General features: G+C 35.0%; 2 protein-coding genes and 1 long non-coding RNA gene across 5 annotated transcripts; 1 reads left to right on the top strand and 2 right to left on the bottom strand.

The window, feature by feature from the left end:
- Window positions 1-1,060: 1,060 nt before the first annotated feature.
- LOC128188050 (uncharacterized) lies at window positions 1,061-15,437 on the bottom strand. The gene is made up of 9 exons (XM_052858832.1): window positions 15,263-15,437; window positions 7,186-7,458; window positions 6,684-6,913; window positions 6,255-6,444; window positions 4,454-4,558; window positions 4,122-4,242; window positions 3,910-4,037; window positions 2,094-2,346; window positions 1,061-1,533 (listed from the first exon to the last, which is right to left on the bottom strand). The coding sequence occupies exons 1-9, from the start codon at window positions 15,312-15,314 to the stop codon at window positions 1,269-1,271; spliced, it is 1,617 nt and encodes a 538-aa protein (XP_052714792.1). The 5' UTR covers window positions 15,315-15,437; the 3' UTR covers window positions 1,061-1,268.
- Window positions 15,438-16,355: 918 nt separating this feature from the next.
- Window positions 16,356-19,601, top strand: LOC128188060 (uncharacterized). The gene is made up of 4 exons (XR_008244124.1): window positions 16,356-16,481; window positions 16,980-17,104; window positions 17,316-17,456; window positions 18,892-19,601. It is a non-coding gene; the product is annotated as an uncharacterized LOC128188060 (long non-coding RNA).
- On the bottom strand, window positions 17,511-20,872 carry LOC128188053 (uncharacterized). Of its 3 annotated transcripts, none has more exons than XR_008244121.1 (3): window positions 19,817-20,172; window positions 19,611-19,738; window positions 17,511-17,714 (listed from the first exon to the last, which is right to left on the bottom strand). XR_008244121.1 is itself a non-coding variant. In XM_052858841.1 (3 exons), the coding sequence occupies exons 1-3, from the start codon at window positions 20,477-20,479 to the stop codon at window positions 17,586-17,588; spliced, it is 399 nt and encodes a 132-aa protein (XP_052714801.1). In that variant the 5' UTR covers window positions 20,480-20,863; the 3' UTR covers window positions 17,511-17,585. The 3 variants fall into 3 exon arrangements, 2 of the variants coding, with proteins under 2 accessions (XP_052714801.1, XP_052714802.1); XM_052858841.1 differs by lacking the exon at window positions 19,817-20,172 and adding an exon at window positions 20,338-20,863; XM_052858842.1 differs by lacking the exon at window positions 19,817-20,172 and adding an exon at window positions 20,338-20,872 and having other exon boundaries at window positions 17,526-17,630.
- Window positions 20,873-21,332: the final 460 nt, after the last annotated feature.

A 21,332-nucleotide genomic window follows, 5' to 3' on the forward strand; every position in this document is an offset into this window, starting at 1 on the left:
ACCTAAAAGCTAAAAATGTCATTAAAACTCTTTTTGAAGGTAGATCTAACAATCTATGGTGGATTTGGAACTGTTTTTTTTTATTGCCATTATACAATCGGCATTTTAGTTGTTAAAATGCTGTAAGTCGTTTGTGCGTCTGTGAAATATATCTTTCTCAAAGAAAAAGAAAAATTGGCCCCATGTCGTGACTGATTTAAAAAATCTCTGTTTTTTTAATTATCAAAATAATACGTGAACTGTTGATGAAATGAAAACTGCAATGCACTTATACACATGCACTTAAGATCAGGATCTAGTAAATGAAAGGTGTCTACAGGTTTACGAAATTACCGGTTGTTGCTTTTGCTCAAATATTTAACTTCTTCTAATATGAATCTCCGGCTACAAGTAGGCGTGTCAATTTCTCCCAATATCTTTTAGTTACTTAACAAGTCAGTTATTTTACTACTTCTAGTAACCTATTTCTAGGACTTTTAACAATTTTACCACTTTTTCACATATCTCACATCTAAAGGTTCTGTTATCAACGAGGCCTCTACCGATAACTCACCCCTTTCCGCAAATCCAGTTTCTCGATATATTACCACATCTCCTGATATCTTTAGATTAGATAAATTAGTGTTTTCCAGATATCTGACAACTTTCCTATTTCTCAAAATATCTCACCACTTCTCCGGCTGATATCTTATAACAAATTTCATACTTCAAAAGATACCTTACCTCTCCACAGATCTTTTGATAGGAGTTACTTTACAACCACTTCTCCCCTTACCATGTAATTGCTGCTTCTTTATTAGGCATCACACATAACCTGCTTTTCAAGATAACTTGCATTCAGTCCCGATAACTTAACTCGTGTTTCAATAAATTCTCTCCAGACACCATAATTCAGTTTATTCATACATGATGAACTTTTGACTTGTCACCTTTTATAAATATATCGAAAACGGATTTAATTTCGTTGACCAAGTTATTAAAATTCTAAAAACCTAAAAAGACAAAATATTTAATACAAATAGTAGAATTTAATTCCAGATACATGTATAAACATCATGAGTATATTATTTTAATGAAATTAATTAAAAAAGTAGAAAAACACGAAAAAAAAACCCACATTGTATACAAAATAAATAATTTATAAAAAAAAGTTTATGTATAACTTTTGATTATAGGAAACTCTTTGGATTTGTGATTATGATCTTTTGATCCATTGCGTATAAACATGTGAAGAAATACACGTAACTAGTAATTAGAATCTGAATGTTTCAGTTTGAAGTTACAATCATTTTGATTGACAAGAAACAACAGAGAGTTAGCAACATCTGGTACAATGTTGGCCCCCAATGGGTGGAGCCCGATACAGGGCAGGGCGTGTCAAAGTTCGGTTGCCCGGCACAGAGTGACGTCAAATTCCCACCTGATGACGTGTACAAATGGCGCGTATATTCATCGGGCTTAGCAACAAACCAACTGGTCCCCACCAGACTCAAGGAATTATCAGACGTAAAGCTCGAAATATCAAATAAGAATCTGAAAATACATGGAAGGAGTAAAGACAATCAGCCACACAATCTGTCAGTGTGTACTGCCACAATACATGTATCAAGAAACTTTACTCATGAAACTACTACATATGTACTACACTGAATATGTATGCCTATCCCCTTCGTATTAGTTACATGTACATATATTTTGGGTCCTAGTCATTTTTAGTTCTAAAGTAACACTGATCACATGGAATCCAAAGATATAAATGTTTTGTTATGAACACATGAAAAACACATTACTATAATATGTACTAATACGAGTCTGCGTGAATTGTATACCATCATACTGTAATTTCTTGCAATTAGTTTGTCTAACGTGGGCAATTTTTTACATTATCTTGAACCGATTTATGTATTTTTTATTTAGTTTCTATGATTTGCGTTTTATTTTCTTACAATGTGCAATTTCTTTTATAAAACACTAACGTAAAAAAATAGAATAGTTTCTGATTTTGATTCTTGAATAAAATTTTGCGCATTTGGAAAACGATTGTGTGTAATTTTACATTACGTCTGCATTATATAATTATTTGTTCAATTTACCTGGAGATTGGCGGATATGTGTAATTTGCAGCCTCAGTAGTGTTTATCGAATTTGTTTGTTCGTACAACAAAAAATAGTAATAATGGGCAGTATCTGGCGGCTGGGGGCCTCTATACGTCATCACCGTGTCCCCCTCAGCTACCCGACCCTCGGGGATGTTCACAACCATCCAGTGAAGTAGGGGGCGCTCCTGTGTCCCCGCTGTCGCTCGGGGAACATCTGGGTCTACACACAGCAGCGTGAAGGTCTTACCTAACGAGAGAGACACGTAAACAATATATCTTGACTTATATTCCTGTTTCAAAGTATAGCATATATATATATATATAATTAATCTCCACTATTACAAAAATGCATAATATATATTTTTTATTTGTGTTATTTATGTTTTCCTTCATTGATCAAATGTACACTTAGGTACTGTAGATTAAACAAAAATCCTTAAAACAAAGTATGATTCTGTAACTCTTAGTAATGTGTGTACTTAACATGATACCAACTTTTCTTGTTGTTTGCTGGAGATTAATTTAATAAAAATTGAGTTGGGCGGTCAATTCAACAAAAATGAAATTTAATATAGATTTTACGCAGTCAACTAAAATAATAGAAATATCAAAATTAAGTCTGATTTTTTTTAATCTTTTCAAAAATCATTTTGATTTGGATATTTGACCATTCTTTTAGAAATTGGTATCAATTATATTTACTTTTTTAAAACAAAAATAAAGACAAATACATTAGTCAACTTGAAGAAAAAAAAATCAAAAAATAATGTTTTTTTATTACATAACTAATTAAATTACAATTCATTACAAATTGACTCATCTAATTCTTAAAAAGTTTTGAATGTTAATTAAAAATCTAAGTTTAGAAATATCTTAAAATTTAATTTATTTTTTTTAGATTTTTTTCTCTATTCATATAGAATTAAATATTAAAATTATGATTGTGCTTAATTCTATATATTGTACATTGTAAACTGCTGATAAACACACTGTCTCTTATTATCAATTTGATTTAAAATTCACATGGATCCAAATGACACGGGCCGAAAAGATCAGGGGTACATAAAAGAAAGCACACATTCACGTTGTTTACAAAGTGAAAGTAGGTCACTAGTTGGTAAAAAATAACTTTTGGTTGTATATATACTTATCGCTCGATATAGGAAGTTTTGTTTCTAAAAGATCAAACATTTGTGCATTGTCAATATTCGATATAGATACAAAATAATCTGTTTTGCAGGCTGGTATATTTCATAACCTAATTGAGTATGTAGGCCTAACTATCGCATGTGTCTCCGTGCAAGTGTATTCATCCGCTGAAACCCAGACATATTCATCCGCTGAAACCCAGACATTGTTTACAATAAAATATGAACATTTTCAAAGACATCAACCACTTTGTATCTGCCAACTTGTTTTGTTGACGTACAGTTCTGCTCGAAATTGAAGTATGTCATCTATTTTTCTTCAAACACATAAGAAAACTTTGCACTCATTTGAGTTGTTTGGCTCCTAAAAAATTTGCAACATCCGGACGTACGATCCCTAGATGGCTTTCGAGCTTCGCTCGACGCCATAAAAACTATGATGCCCTACTCCAGCTTAAATCATACAGCGCATTTGTTTTAAACCAAGTTTTGCGTCTGTGACGAAGCGTCACAAAACGTATCACTGCTTATCCAGGCGGCGAGTTCACGAGAGAAGGTACAAAATATAAGAAATCTTAGAGAAACTGAAGGAAGCTTGTGTAAAGTAGAATATTTTAGAAACTTATTGTCAAATTACAAAGCAAAGATTGACAACCATTTACCAGTAAAGTTTTTTCTTTGCATGTAAAATCCCAGCGCTGATATATCAGGGACAGGGTTAGCGTCAGACCGGACGTCCCAAGAACCCACAGAAGCGTCCCCTAGCGGATTCAGCTGAAAGGACCGTTGTCTAAAAACAAACAAGTTGGAGTTTTAAGTTATGAACAAGTTGCGTTCAAAAATTACTGATGATCTTAGCTATAGTGCTACTTACGGTTTGGAATACGTGGTACAGCAGGAGGTAAACGTAACGGCAATCGGCGAGAACGTGACGTCAACAAAAACTGTCATTGAGGCTCCCTTGGGGATAAACGTCCGGTTATGGTTTTTCAATGCTGTAGGAAGATCAACAAGGAACTGTCACATACAGGTTCCAAGATTAAAACTTACAAATTAAAATAAATCAGTTTCTGATAAAATCGATCTTTTAAATATTGTTTAACATTAACAAATCCTGAAATATGTACATCCACATGCGTTGCTATGGCGATAAATAATACGATAATATCAAAAGTTAAATATAAGAACCGATCACCCAATAGATACCTTCCGACACGAGGTTTGGACAAGCAAACAGGATTCTGTCGTTAATCATCAGCTGGACAGCGTACGCATCGATGGCGATACTCATCCAATTCATGGCCACCGGACCTACAGTCAGAACACAGGCATTTACTGGATTTTCCAAGTCTCTGCCCCCCCCCCCCCCCCCGAACAATATATTTCATCAAATTGGTTTCTTAATTCCAGAGCCATACAACTCAATTAAGTTGTTATGGACTAGTGATATCTGTGATATCGATACCCGTAAGATGATAGAGCGGGTTGTGAGTTATCAGTGCTACCTCAGTGCTATCATTGAGTTACTTTTAATTAGTGCATCACGGATATCTGTACAATATCCTATAGTTGTTTTTGTAATGTTTTGAGAGTTATGAGAAAGATATCAGTGTTACTAGTATGATGTCAAAGTGTTAGTAGCTTGATACCAGTGTTACTAGAAATTCCAGATTTACTATATTTAAAAATTCACAGTGCTGTCTGTAAAAGTGTTATGAAAACACGATATGAAAGTGTTTCATGTAATTACCTAGCATGCTTAGTAGAATACATTGTTACTTGTAAAATACCGCGCTGTGATATATAAGGAATACAGAATCATTCTTTGAGTATTATGAGGTGATAATTTTGGTCGGGGCGTGATCAAATCCAATAAAGCCCGAAGGGCTTTATGATAGATTTGATCACGCCCCGACCGAAATTATCACCTCATAATATTCAAATAATGATTCCTTATTACTTATATTTATATAATTTTAGGCCATCGCACGATTAAATCTTTAAATATAAACAAGTTTAGCTTTTTTAAAAAAGCTGACCGTCTTTAGAACAAACCCTCAACAGCAATTAGTTATCAAAGACAGTTTAATTCTTTTAATATAAATGTCACCTTCCTCTACATAGCATGGCGAGTGGAACATTTTATGTCGTTTAAGCCTGCGTGTCTAAAATTGAGAACTGCGTACCCGAGCTTGTAAGTTGAGATCGACTATAGGGTAAAAGGGATCTTAGGTAGGGTCGTAGACTCGTATTATTTTTATAAAATCAAAGTTATACCACTGCGTTTATCTATCTAAGGTGCAAATAACTAAACCGATATTAGGCATACCGCATCTATTTTTTTTTTAATTTTGTATAAATATTTGAATAAACAGAAAAACAAATAATTTCAATAGATATTATAGAATGTTACTTTCACTAATTGGACCTGAAAACCAAAGGCTGAATTTTATTCATAGCAATTTGTATTGCTTTTTCGTTTTCTCACTTTTTAAGATTTGAAATCAATTTGTTAAGTCGTACATGAAATAGATCATCTGAAAATTATCTCCCTTGTGCCAAACAGTATTTCAACCAATGAAATAAATGTAAATTTTCACATCATGTATTTTCTACCAATCACAAAGGAAAGGAAGTGCACAACCCGGAGACTAAATTATTTCAACTCTTTATACCGTCTTCCAAGGAAGACGGTAATAAGCAAACCCCGCCGGCGCCTCAATTTGGCGTCATTTGTATTATGGGTTATATAGTACAAAATCGATACGTAGCGTTATCACAGACAAAGACACTGGATAATGTAAATATATTTAAATATCAGTTTTACTAGTTACAGAGTAAAATGTTACTTTTTTCACATCGCGTTACTAGTAGTATTGCTATTAGTTAGATATTAAAGTGTATTCTTTTAGATAATATCATAGTTTTACCAGCTGGACCATATAATGTTACAAGTAAGACATGACAATGTTACTGGTAAGTTATCAGACCTTCAATATGATGTTACCTGTAAGATTGAGGTAGTTTATTGCTTCTGTCATGTTATAGGGATTAGGTTCGCTGGTGATCATGGAGTTCGCTAGTTTTTGCCTCCACTCCTCGGAAAGCTGGATCCGCCCAGATTGTTTAAACAAAAGGAATGCATACACATTTGGTGTGGCCCGTGTTGGTCGAGGGCCATGGAAGTCCTTGAAAATCTGACAAAAAAAGTGGGCACGAGTTTAAATTGAAGATTGTAAAGTTGATTGAAAGTAAATGAAATTCTCCATGACACTCGTGCAAAAAGGCAGACATTTGAAAATAACGCATTAACAAGAACGGTGATATTGAAATACACAATTAAAAAACTTCAAAATCACTCTTTATGTAAAAAAAAAAAAACTAAAAGAAAAACCAAAAAAAAAAAAAAAACAACAACAAACAAACATAGTGATACCTCGGATTGGCTTATATTATTTCCGGGTATGTTCAAGAAGATCCCGTGGTTAATCAAATACCCCGTGTCAAACACGATAAGAGTGTATAGCTCACTCTGATTGGCGGACCACGTCATGGTCGGACGATTCCGGACGCTCCACGGTCTGTAGATGTCGGTCACTGCTGGGTCTAAATCAATCCTTCGGTTCTCGGTCACCGTCCACACGTTTCCACAGCCAGAATAGGACCCTAAAGAATGCAGGACAAATCTAGAGATCAATTTGTCTCTCTCCTAATATAAATGCTAAATACTTTAATAAGATAAAGAACCTCTGTGAAATCTAATAAATTGATATATAAGCACCAAATTTTACATGTACCATGCCCCAGTAGGCAAAATCTGACAATTTACGGTAGTTTTTAAAAGGATGACCGCGTAAGAGTTGTTTTTCTTACTAAGGAGGGCGATGAACCTTAAATAACACACACTTACTCTGTCATAAATTTAAACCTGAGTTTACCTGTTCCAGTTTCAAAAGTCACGCTCAGAAACGTTGTAATCAAAGAATCTTGGAGGACATATCCTGGGCCAAACACACGGGAGACGAGGCTATCCGCCCGGTAGGGGTTTGGGTTGAAACAATCCACAGATCCCCAGGGGTTAGGACACCGGGCGGGGTAGCTCGTGCCATACCAGAAACGAGTGTTGTCCTTGGCATTGTTGATCATTGTGGACAGACATTGTGATAAATCAGAGGTTCGGTTGTCCGGGGAACACGGTGAAGCAATGGCACCTGCATGTGTAAAGGAGAACAATAATAGTATCTCATCAAAGTTGTGTTACTCTCATTACTATCAATAAATAGTTTGGAATTTCTCGAATGTCTTTAATATAATTGTAACAATAGCAACAGACTAGTAAACTTTGATATAATCTTTTATATAATGGTTGTACCAGACGCTTTTTGATACCAGAAATGTATGATAGTACACATGAAAGTTGTAACTCAAACTGTTATGCATCTTAACTACAAGTACTAGGTTACATATCATATAATGATACAAACAAACAAAGCAAACAAGGAATTCTGACACAATCGTGGCGGTTGGAGGGGAGGAAGGCGGCGATGAAAAGAGGTCTAGCTGGTTTATTAAGATTGAGACAATAAAATACGAAATCACCATGCACCAAGATAAATGTTTTGTTACAGGTGTAAGTAGAAAGGACTGTTTCTTTTAGGTCATCTGAGTTTTCTGATTACTTTTTTTCCAGAGTCTGTCCTTTCCTCTGTAAAGGTATTGCAATTTTGACTTATCACATTTGTACCAATTCCAACAAAACTTACCAGACAGCATCATTGGATGAAGGGCTTTTGGATGCACGTTTAATGAAAAGTCTCTTAAAGATTTTAAAAGAACTAATAAACAAGAGGAAAGTCAATGTGAGAGCAAACCGGGTTTTCTTTTGTGTGAACAGTGTTCATAATCCATTTCCAACCCTGAATTGATAAACACAACCCATCCAGAGAAATAGGGGTAACCTATATGCAATAATCGGCGTGAAAATGACTAAATGCAACAGCTGGTATTTTTTTTTTTAAATACCAAAAATCAAAATCCAAGTAATATGCCCAGCTCTGATATATGTACAACTGATCTGCAAAACAACAACTTCCTATCTTGAAAACTGTAGGAGGAGTTATCCATATAATAGGGGTACCCTATACGCAATATTCTGCGAGAAAATGACTAAATGCAACAGCTGGTATTTTTTTTTTAAATACCAAAAATCAAAATCCAAGTAATATGCCCAGCTCTGATATATGTACAACTGATCTGCAAAACAACAACTTCCTATCTTGAAAACTGTAGGAGGAGTTATCCATATAATAGGGGTACCCTATACGCAATATTCTGCGAGAAAATGACTTAAGTTCACCTGCTGGTATTTTTTTCCAAAAATTACCAAAAATCAAAATCCAATTAATATGCACAGCTCTGATATATATACAACTGATCTGCAAAACAACAAATTCCTATCTTGAAAACTGTAGGAGGAGTTATCCGTACAATAAGGGTACCCTTTTGGCAGCCGCCCGCCTTTTTCACCATTCCAATAACCGGATTTTTCCTTCGGAAAACCCGGTTAAAAAGGATGGGGTGCTTTGAAATTTGCGAAAACAGCGCGGAAACATGGTTTGTCGACTGGAAAACTTGATTCAGTCCACTTTAAAGGCTACGTACACGTCTCAAACATAATGGAATAAATAAGATCAAAGTAATCAAAACATTTTAAGACCGCGGAACATTTAACTGGCAAGATTGGAAATATACAGCTTACGTTAGTTTCACATGTTACAGTCAAAACATTTGAAATGGGCGGGAACAAGTTGACACGGACGTCTGAGAAAACATTGGATTGAAACTGTAGTTATAAGATATGTATTTTCAATCCACCTCAGCATTTTTAACTTGCATACTAATGTAAAGCGATCGAAAAACATTTTAATTAGTATATCAGAAAAGCGGTTAAAAAACATTTTATTTCATCAATAAGTATATAATCAGCAAACGTGAAAAAATACCAATTCGGCGATATCATACGCAGGGCAAAGCATTGTCCGATGACTTCTTATATGAAACATTTTATATATTCTATTATTGGATATAATTTTAATCTTATTAATGGGAACTTTGATTGTACTTCTCTGTGAATAAACCCCAATTGATATCAGACTTGTGACGACTGATTCTCTGAAGTCATCGGACAATGCCTTGCGTAATTATCTCTCCCGAATTGAGATCTTCTCATATTTGCTGATTATATACTTATTGATAAAATAAATTTTTTTCAATCACTTTGCTGATACTAAATGTAATGTTTGTCGATCGCTTTAATTAACATGTATATAGCAAGTTAGAAATGCCGATGTGGATTGAAAATACATTTCCTATAACTACATGTACAGTTTCAATCCAATGTTTTCTCAGACGTTCCCGCCCATTTCAAATGTTTTGACTGCAACAAGTGAAATTGACGTACGCTGTATATTTCCAATCTTGCCAGTTAATGTTCCGCGGTCTTATGTATCTGCTTCAACTGAATTTATATGGCCGCTGTTTGTACTCTTCGCTAAAGAGAATTAGTGCCCAAAGTTGGTGCATATATACATGTACATTGTAGCATTTCTGGTGTGAGACCTCCCAATATGAGCTTTGTTTTGAGAACAGAAATATATATCTCTAATTTTACTTTATATATTATTGGAAAGTATATATGATGCACCAATCTAACAAACGAATAGTGGGCAATCAAGGCAAAGTGCCAAACACGATTTGTACGTAATTTATGCTGATTTTCTTCTAAAAAGCGAAAATGACTGCAATTAACAGAAAGTGTTTCATTTTCATTTTATTTATTCTCATATTGTATAAAACAACATAGAGAAAATATACAATACATACAATATTATACAAAAAGCAAGAGTGTATACTGTACACATCAACCTGGAGAGTTGACTCTCTTATTAATAATATTGATAAATTTACATAAGTTATTAATAACAGCTAATTTATTACATGAAAATAATTCAAAAAATTTGAAAGCATTTGGTCGTCTAAAATACATTGATGGTAAATAAGCTTTTCTATATTCTTTCAATTCCGGACATATCATAATATAGTGATATTCGTCGCCAATGTTATTTTTACATAAATTACAAAATCGTTGATTTCTAGGTACATTGTTCCATCTGCCTGTCTCAATTGGCAGTTTATGGTTGCTTGTTCTAAATCTAACTAATGTAGTAATGTTATTCATATAAGCACCAGAGTTTATGTAATTTCTAGGTACAAAAGTGTTATTGGTAAACAAGTTATAGATCAATCCTTTACTAGATGCGTTACAATCAGAGACCCATTTTTGTTGAAATTGGTCAATCAAAGTTTGCTTAACAACATTTAAAATCCATTTTTCATTTTCTACATTATGCGTCAACCAGACATAGCTTAGACCACATTCATGTAAAATATTCTGTATACATTCAACCCATTTGAAATTATAATTATTGATTTGTGTTAGGCTATGTAAAAAATTATACAATATATATGACAATTTTGATTCTTTACCTTTCAACAATCTTATCCAAAAATTCAACATTCTAATTTTTACTTTCACATATATAATACATATAAATATATGTACACGTGATTTGGATTTGAATAGGATACCTTAATTATAGTTGTATACTTTGTGGTCAGCTTCATAGCATTCAAGTGCCAGTGATAGACAATATATAATGGTTTCATTTTTATGATTTTCTCAATAAATAGAGATTTTCCTTAAAATTTAAAATCAAATATGATGTTCTGAACATGAAATTTTGATAAATCGTTGTAATTAAACTGTTTATGCAATTAAGATTTTAGAACCTACGGAGTGCATTTTAAATATATAGTTCACCGCTACTGCTTTCTGGAACAACTATTCAATAACATTTACAGTACTAATTTTGAAATTTATGATAATCTTATGGTGTTCCGATGGGGCCACGTCGACCTTCGCACTTTCGCCTTTAGGTCGAGGTGCGAGAGTTCGAAGTTGCGAAGGCGAAAGTGAGAAGATGCGAGGGCGAAGGAGCGAAAGTGCGAAGATGCGACGGCGAAGCGCGAAGATGCAAAGGCGAAAGTGAGAAGTTGCTAAGGCGAAGAAGCGATACTACTATCGCTCCTTCGCCATACAATCTTAAAACGGATGTGTTCAATATATTGCATGTGAATGGCATGCTAATACACACATCATTCTTTTGTTTCTTTCTTTCTGCATTTTTTTGGGCAATAATCTTATCTTCCAAAAACTTAATCCGAAAACACTTTGACTTTCGGTTCAAAAATAAGTTACATGTACAATAAAACATTAACAGTTAAAACACGTGCTGTTTCTAAAGTTTGTAGATCCCATGTTTTTCAGCTGGTTTGGTTTGCACAAATTTTTTTATTTAGAAAACAAAAATCGAATGAGAGAGAGAGAGAGAGAGAGAGAGAGAGAGAGAGAGAAGGTTGCATGAAATTCATTGTATAACCAATATTATCATTATAAATCGTAAATATGAATTGAATAATTCCTATGATTTCTTAGTGTTAAAATTATATCTGGTATACCAGTGACATAATACGAAAGACATACCTTACACATATGACTGTGTTCTGTAACTATGTAGGCCTACTGTAATGATTTCAATACGGATACACACATAGTTGTACAAAGTTTGTTCTCCGGGCAACAATGGGGTCAACTTTGTTTATAATATTTAATTACTGAACCCGGTACCTACTAGTGTATTACAAAGACTAGTATATTCTACTCTGTTTGAACATCCTAAATGTTTAGTTTTGTCCTTTACAAAAATTTAGATTATTGGTAATCAAAATTTGTACATGACAACAATTATCCTTCTTCCCGGAATGTCCGTAAGGATTTTACCGGCAATGTCCAGTCCAGAAAGGTTTGGGACGATTACCGACAATAAAATTAGCACCACCAATAAGGACTACTGTACAACTCGATCAACACTCGGCTGTACTATAACCCGATCAACACTCGGGTGGTAGCCCTCAATTTGGTAAAAGTAACCGAGTAAAGTCCGATCAGCGTTTCAACATTTATTAAGGATCTGACAGTAATTTTGATACAGATCGGTGATATCGGGACGGCTGTCCGATTCCGACTAATGTACAACAGAATTTCAACAGTATATAAAACAAAAATATGTAACATGTGTAAAACGATAAGTGAATAATAGCTCAGACCATGACACCTGAGTTAATCCTTAAGTAAATTACCTAGCCAATTAATTCTCTTTGAAGTATATAATGCCTGTAAATGCTTTTAGCAAAATAAAGATGACAGGTGAGGAAATTCAATTATCTAAAACTCTAAGACATTTGACGTTTTTACTATCATGAATTTAGATAAACGAGTAAATGAGATTAACCAACATTTGAACCTAAGAAAAGCTTTTTCCAAACAATAGCCATATTCAAACCCTGAGAAAGTATTTTGATTAAAATCGCGCTAAAATTTAGAAGAAAAACAAAATAAACAGACGTAAAATCTTTGACACGATAACCTGTCCTTTACAAAAATTTAGATTATTGGTAATCAAAATTTGTACATGACAACTCCTCCCTGCTACAAAAAGTTTGGTCCCCAAACTTAAACTAATAAAATTTAAGCTCATTTTACACATGCCGCATACATGAAACAATTTCCTCTACAATTAACGCAAAAATATAATTGACAGTCCACATTACAAAAAGACTAAAAAGTTAATGTTATGATTTAAGCACAAAGTCAATTCCGAATTTCTTTATCCGCCGATATTCTTTACGTAAAAACTCGCTGTCGATCTCCGATTCTGTCCTGCATACACATTTTCTTTTAATAGATCGCAAGATGATGTGTTCCATTTCATAATTGTCCAGAAGCCACTGGTACTCCGAAATTATGGATCGCATTTTCCTTCCGTCCGAAACAACACCACTTAGACAAACCGTATAAAATTTGATTTTGTCGTCTTTATCTTCCAGTTCCGACGAAAGTTGCTTTACTTTTAAATCTAGTTGCAAGTTGTCCGTTTTCAAAGTCGCGATTGTTTCTTGAAGTTTCTTCATATTTGCTTTTAAATCTAACATGAAAACAGACTTATCACTAACACATTGTTTAAAAGCGGCGTCACTTAACTTGGAAAACGGAAGTGCTCTGACGAGTTTCTTTCTTTCGTTGTGTTCTCGGAGTCGATGAAAATCTCGTTTTCTTTTCGGTTCGGTTTTATATACAGTGCGGGATCCAATGTTTCCGCACGCTCTGCCAAAATGTCCTTCCTGTCCACATCGGTGACATCGTTTTTCCAAAGCGTTGCAGGCGTTGTAATGCCGTCGATTACATCTACTGCACACCGGCGCCGAAAACTGCCACTGTGGTCGGAAATGCATGTCAGTCCATGTTGAGGCTGTGGGGCCTGGTAAGTTGAGGTTTGGGGAAAACTCGCTTGTCCGGAGGTCCGTGGATCGTACCCGGTTATCTGCACCAATTATCCTTCTTCCCGGAATGTCCGTAAGGATTTTACCGGCAATGTCCAGTCCAGAAAGGTTTGGGACGATTACCGACAATAAAATTAGCACCACCAATAAGGACTACTGTACAACTCGATCAACACTCGGCTGTACTATAACCCGATCAACACTCGGGTGGTAGCCCTCAATTTGGTAAAAGTAACCGAGTAAAGTCCGATCAGCGTTTCAACATTTATTAAGGATCTGACAGTAATTTTGATACAGATCGGTGATATCGGGACGGCTGTCCGATTCCGACTAATGTACAACAGAATTTCAACAGTATATAAAACAAAAATATGTAACATGTGTAAAACGATAAGTGAATAATAGCTCAGACCATGACACCTGAGTTAATCCTTAAGTAAATTACCTAGCCAATTAATTCTCTTTGAAGTATATAATGCCTGTAAATGCTTTTAGCAAAATAAAGATGACAGGTGAGGAAATTCAATTATCTAAAACTCTAAGACATTTGACGTTTTTACTATCATGAATTTAGATAAACGAGTAAATGAGATTAACCAACATTTGAACCTAAGAAAAGCTTTTTCCAAACAATAGCCATATTCAAACCCTGAGAAAGTATTTTGATTAAAATCGCGCTAAAATTTAGAAGAAAAACAAAATAAACAGACGTAAAATCTTTGACACGATAACCTGTCCTTTACAAAAATTTAGATTATTGGTAATCAAAATTTGTACATGACAGTTTGGCTATGTCATTGAAGCAGCATGTACAAATTCACTATGTTACATTTATATGTATTAGTCTAAAACGCATTTTCTAAAGAGTTGACGTAATACTTTAGGTAGCCTTGCGTAAAAATACGCTATATTTGCGATAGGCCCTACGCTACATGAACATAAGAATGCAGTTATGCGGCTAACGTTTACACGAAACGAGAGAAACGGGTGCATGTATACTTGCAAAAAACCTTGTGCGCATTTCGCAATGGAAATTGTTTTTTCAGTGCCAACAAAGCTTACGCTCGTATAAAGCAGAATTAAAGGGAAATTGTACAGTACACTATTTAATTATAACTGACAACATATATAATAGTGGACCTGCAAAATATGGAAGCAAAACTCCTAACAACATTGTACACCGTGTACATTTTTTCGATGGAAACGCGATAACTCAATTTTTGTACATGCGTAATTACTCAGATTGTCACACAACAAAAAATGGTATAATAACTGCTTTAAAATGTGGGTTTTGGTTGCAATTGACCTTCTATAGAGGTATTTTTATAGTGAAGTTCATTAATTACAGTATATAAAGGTACATCAATCAATATCAACAGTAGGGAAAACATTTGGCCTTCAACTTTTTTCTGCTTCACAAAAGTTATGAAACCTTTAATCTAATGCCCGGCGCGAACAGGTATTTTACCAAGGCGGCGGACAGGTGAAAATATATACTTGCATGGTATATCAACATAAAGCACACTGTCACATCGAGCATTTACTTCGTTTACTTACCCGGTATAAAAGTCCACAGAGAGAGAAGTAACACAGATCCTCTCAGTGCCATCTTGATCACTACTAGTATGTTATTGTTCTCAGTGAACGCGCACCAATGTCTTGACCTGGATCCAAAGGGTGCGGATCTCGTCAAAATTGATGTACATGATTGACATTGAATCACATTCAGCCATGTGTATAGGGGGGATTTAAACATTCATTGAAATCATTATGTAGCTATTTTATAATATATTTCGTGAGCATGCGCCTAATATATCTTCGATTCAGTGATCACCAGTCACATGTTTGAAAAAAAATCTTTCACGAGCAATGTTTGCATTAACACTTTTTCTCACTGTTGTTGTAATGGGTGTAACATTTTGATAATACCTAGAGACTAAAAGTATAGGCCTACTTTTTACTGATATCAGGAAAGATAATCGAAAAGTTTCATGTGAGAATTCAGCTGAATTGATCATCGGTGGATTCATTTAAAAAGAAGAAGAAAAAACCCCACAACTTAAGATTATTAAATTTTCACTTTCTCATGGATGTGAAGGCTAGGCTTTATGAAAAATAACAAAGATCGATGATTTTTAACCTAATATACAGTGGATGAGAAGAAAAACACCCGTCCATGGGCATGGCTTGTTTTGTTTCATTTATAGCCGCATGTATAAAGCCATTTGATGCAATCTTGCCCATTTCACCACGCATAACAGTTTTATATTTTGTATTATCTGATGATAAAACTTCAAATCTTTGATCGATTAAAGTGACTCTCTATAAACATGTACCTTCCTCTAAAAGTTCTGATTCAGCACAGGTAACATCTGGCCCGACGGTTCGAATTTTGGATCGATTTTATTCATCAAAAGAGGCATCCTTAGGGTTATAAAGACACGCACCATAATCCTCTTTAATTCATTTAAACGTATTTAAGTTAAAAAAATATACATGCAATTAAAAATGAATCTCCTAACACGATAGCTTTGTAAAAATGTAATCAACGCGGCCATTGCAGCTCCAACAAGAAAAGGGCGTCGATAGCCCCTCCCGGTGCCCCACGAGGGGAAGGCTTCAGATGGAGAGAGAGATGTAGTCCTTGCCACGCAGTCCAAATGGAGAAGATGGAGCAGACAGACGGAGGGTATGTTCCTTACAGAGAATACGGATAAACTGCCCGGGGGACAAGGCTAACTAGACTGGGGGCCGGGGGACCGACACCCCATCTAAGGTAGGGTGTGCGACGCTTTTAGATTGTCACTTATTTGGTTTTGTTCTTTATGCCCATCACATTAAGCTATTCAGAATCTTGTTAAAATGGAATGTTTCTTAATTGAGTTCTTTTCATAGTTTAGCCAAAGCTTGATCGAATCCCGGGACAGAATTTGAGTTCGAATTAGGCTGCTAGTACTCAGTATACAAATCTTAAGAAAATACTCGGAACTGTAATTAAATTAAAAAAAAAAATTATACCAGCAAAACCCATTACGGTTGTCGAATTGATTAAGGTACTTTTGAATGCCCTGTTGTATTTTCAAGTCAGAATTTTAGATTCTGTTTTAATTGTGTCAATTGTCAGGACACGAGTGGTTCCCCTCTCTGACCACGTGTTACCTACAGCTGTCACACGGGGAGTCGTAACTCCATCGACCACAGCCTTCAATCCAATTTTCCATCAAAGGAAAACCTCGCAATATGTGCACACCAATTATTCTTTTTTCCAATATAGACAAATTCATTAGATTGACAATGACCGAGTATGCTGATATAACACGGTGAGTCCGATATTGATGCACTGCAAAGCTGTCCCATCCAATGTGTGGACGGACTCCCGAATAACCAGCACCGGCACCGGTTTGTTATCTTATTTTTTTTTTGGTTTACTTTTTAACTGTACAAATTCAAGTATAAATTACAATTCTATAACGTACATAATGGGATTTTAATGTGTGTGTGTGTGTGTGTGTGTGTGTGTGTGTGTGAGAGAGAGAGAGAGAGAGAGAGAGAGAGTTTTATTTGTAATTCTAATATAGTATTAATTATTTCATGTTTTACTGTGACACAGTGAATTCCATTTTTTGGCAATATGGCCCATTGTTGCGTTCGTTCGGAAGCTCAACAAAGATCATTAAACTAACGATCGGTGGGACTTTCGTTCGATTGCAATGATCGGGCTCGACATCCATTCCAAACTGTGGAGGCCAAGGTAGACTGACTTATTTTCTCCCTCACTTTGTTCATCCGCAAATAAAACATTTCTTTTCTAAAGCAATTAATAATAAAAACTCATTACAAATGCAACAATTTATTATAGACATGAGTTATGTACTCAGCTTTAATTATAAATACATATTAAGGCGTTTATCTTCTTCCTGGTCTTCTGTAAGACAATATATATACAAATTAAATATTTATTTAATAAAGGATTCTCCGCATCTTGATGACGTCTGTCTATTGAAGTTTTCTACAAAATAAAGAATCTAAACCAATATTAATTTCGATTTACCCTGAGTTATGTTCTTCAATATCGGACATATTGAAAGCTGAAGACGAACTCGAATGACCACATGCAAGATACACCGGTTTAAATACCTGTGACATATAACACGCATATCCATCCGCTTTATTTAAATCCAACGCCTAACACTAGAAAACATATCGAACACACTTACAAAATACATGTAGTTCCATATGCTAACGAAAAGAAATTAAAATGGTTTGTACAATTATTTCAAAGTTAAGAGCATAAAATATATAAATGTCAATCTGTGTTTTTCGATATTCAGCACAATAAACCACAGGCCTGGGGCTTGTGTAGAAAAAAACATAGTTAAAAAGTGGGTACGTCGGAGGAAAAATATTTGTTCCCTCCGATTTATACCCATTTTTCTCCCCACAGATGCTTCTGAAAATAAGCATTATTTTTTCCAAGTTTAATCAAGGATGTCATTGATACAGAGTCATCATCATTTTGTCGATTGCTAAGTAAGGGTAGCTTTCATAATATTCTTTCTTTGTAGTCGTACATATTAAAAAATAAAATTATTTACAAACAATTATTTGGTACAATTGATGGAAGGCCTCAATTTTCAGGTAATTTTACAACTAATCTCGTGTGTACATGTATTGCATCTGACTTGTATTTGGTTGAAACTATTTCTTCTCCTTTGCATTGCTCATATAGAATAATTTATGCTAAAGACATTTGATGTATTTTATTGCAGATTATTGAAAACAGTATTTACGTCCACTCTTTTATGTCTTAATCCCCTTAAAAAGTAATATAAGAATTTGAATTAAAAATCAAGATGAAAACACATTTTAAAACAAACGTTTTATTTATATATTTATATATGCTGGCAGATTTTACTGAACGTTTTCATTGATCTGTTTTTGTTTTTTATTAGTTAATAACCTCTAACTGCCTATCGTTTTTTAAAGAAAAAATTAATGAGAATGCACTAACTGCATATAGATATGTTGTTACATGTACATTTAGTGAACTGATAAAAATACTGTATATTACTAGCCATAAATAAAACCAAGTCTTAACAATTCGATCAACGACAATTTTGTCTTCATGGAATTAATATTGGCCAACTCACTGACGATTAATACTTAAACATTTTGTTTACTAACAGAAAAACATGAATGCACTGACGCCAGGAATATCACATCATCTCCAGTGTACTAATCGTTGTGATGATCTCATGGTCGGCGAGAACAGGAAAGAGAGTAAAGAAATGATCTATGTATCAATAGTTTTTATAACTGATTAAAAGTCACACCGTTAAAAAACACACATTGCTAGTTATTCAAGATTATTACTAAGAAAGTTTGTTTCTTCAAAGACCCAGATTCACCAAAGGATGGAGGCAATAAGAGATGCCGCCCCAGCGACGGCAGAAATCGCCATCTTGGTGCTAGCGGCGACCCCCAGTGCTCCAGCACGTTCGAAGAACGAAATAAAAAAATGTTCAATCAATTCTAATATGAGGTTCATGTGCCATATCGCTCACATAAAAAACTATGTTCAACTGTCATTTAAAGCATGTACGGTACCAACATCGGTAACAATAACGTTGAACACGCATAAATAAGCACACTCTCTCTCTCTCTCTCTCTCTCTCTCTCTCTCTCTCTCTCTCTCTCTCTCTCCTTGTCTAAAAAACCCACCACAAAATTAATTCTTCATACTAGCTTGTTTCCAACTACTATGTGGCAATCAGATTTTCCATACTGATCACAGAATCTTTTAAGACGTCTTAATGCTCTTGATGATTCCTATTACTAGTAATACAGGTATACTAAACTACGTTGTGGGCTTACAATATCCATCTGTAAAAAAGTAGTTCCGTACCTGCACAGCAGCCGCAATGGATCCAGCTGACACACCCGCCTCAGTGAAGCCCACAGCACCAAGAACTGTAGGATATCCTATGTAGGTGCCGATTGTGGACAGTACTCCCGCAATCACCACCGGTAAAACTATAACATACAACACAAGGAAAGTATCAAATTTTGTATTTCACCCGAAATATTGCTCTTCTTATATCAATTTAGTACCTTGTAAATAATCATTTGGCTTTCTTTATCGCTTTCTCATTCACTCATTCGTTTCTTTCTATTTTATGATATCTATAATTCACTCATAATCATTTTCGTTTCCATATCACTATGCCAACGCATATCTTTGTGATTTTTTTCTGAAGCCTCAGCGAACAAGCGTTATCAGTTTAAAGAAAAAAGATGCAACTACTCATAATAGAGTTTTTTTTCAATGTTAACGTTAATCTTCCCGCAACTTTGACCCTCTAAAGACCTCGTTAAGAATAATAATAAAAGCAAGGTGCAAAACTATAAACAAAGGCTTTATTCTCTGATGATATGTTTGTAAATTAACCCCCCCCCCCCGAAAAAAAACCCATAAAAAAAAACAAAAAAAAAACCAAGTCTCCTCCCCGCATTTTTTTGTGAAAAAAGAAGTAAAGGTTATAATTTCTCACAGTACTTGGGTATTTAAAAGCTAATCTTTTATTCCTATTTACTAAAGATGACATAAAATTGTACAATTGCATCGAACCTACCCATTCTGAATATGATCACGAAAGCTTCCACTCTGCAGAAGTCTGGGTGTCTATCGATTTTTTGCGTGGACCCTGAGGTCCACGCAGAAAATATATAAGCGAGGTTAAACCGGATGCTATGGGGAAAATTCAGCCTGCGCATGAGCTAGCCTGGTTCCTGTGCGTAATGAGTAGCTCAGGGAACCAGTCTAGCACAAGTTTATCTGAATCGGGATCGGGATTCCATGCCATATGCACACATAAGTTCAAAGGGCGCCGTAATTGTAAAGTTGTCGGTAAACAGTAGTCAGTACAGAAACAAAGTATTCCTTTTAAATAAATAATCGGCATGTGATATGAACTGTCAGTATTATAAAATAAGTTAATGTTATGCCGAAACTACAACATGCATCAAATAGCATAGTTTGCAATGTTTTGTTGTTTTCCCATCGTCGGTGACCCGGCCACGTGTGATTCACATCGATTCTCTCCATAGAAAACTTGTGGACTCATAACCGTGGTTTGCGACGATGTTGTTTTCCGTATACCATGCGCGGATCTAGAGGGGGGGTCGGGGGGGTCCCGACCCCCCCTGGAAAATGAAAATTTATTAAATTTACATAGTAAAATTATCGCGAAAATATGCCTCGGACCCCCCCTGGCAAACACAATTATCCTTCGGACCCCCCCTGGAAAAATTTTCTGGATCCGCGCATGTATACACATGTAACTTAACTTTACTTTTATAGTAGGCGAGGCTAGAGTACTTCCTGATTAAAATTTTTTAAGCATTTAAGTGTGATTGAATAATTATGTCACTGTATAAAAGTTTAAATCTCAAGAAAAATGCATCAAAATATGAAATTAATTTAAACAAAGCTGTCACTGCATTGTTAACAAAGTAGTGCGAATCGTAATGTGTGCGCAAATAGTAGAATTCGCCGAATACCTGATACTATACATGCAGACTTCATTCATAGATAGATCATAATTATTTTAGAAGTATGAACCCTTTA

Source organism: Crassostrea angulata, chromosome 6, assembly GCF_025612915.1.
Source record: "Crassostrea angulata isolate pt1a10 chromosome 6, ASM2561291v2, whole genome shotgun sequence".
NCBI classification, from domain to species: Eukaryota; Metazoa; Mollusca; class Bivalvia; order Ostreida; family Ostreidae; genus Magallana; species Magallana angulata.

Coding starts and splice junctions, on each gene's coding strand:
- LOC128188050 (XM_052858832.1), bottom strand. CDS start 15,314: ATGGCACTGAGAGGATCTGTGTTACTTCTCTCTCTGTGGACTTTTATA. Junction 7,459..15,262: donor TCTGTGGACTTTTATACCGG/GTAAGTAAACGA, acceptor TTACACATGCAG/GTGCCATTGCTTCACCGTGT. Junction 1,534..2,093: donor ACATATCCGCCAATCTCCAG/GTAAATTGAACA, acceptor ATGTATTTTCAG/ATTCTTATTTGATATTTCGA.
- LOC128188053 (XM_052858841.1), bottom strand. CDS start 20,479: ATGCGCAGGCTGAATTTTCCCCATAGCATCCGGTTTAACCTCGCTTAT. Junction 19,739..20,337: donor CGTGATCATATTCAGAATGG/GTAGGTTCGATG, acceptor TGTATGTTATAG/TTTTACCGGTGGTGATTGCG. Junction 17,715..19,610: donor CCATTGCGGCTGCTGTGCAG/GTACGGAACTAC, acceptor TTTATTTTGTAG/AAAACTTCAATAGACAGACG.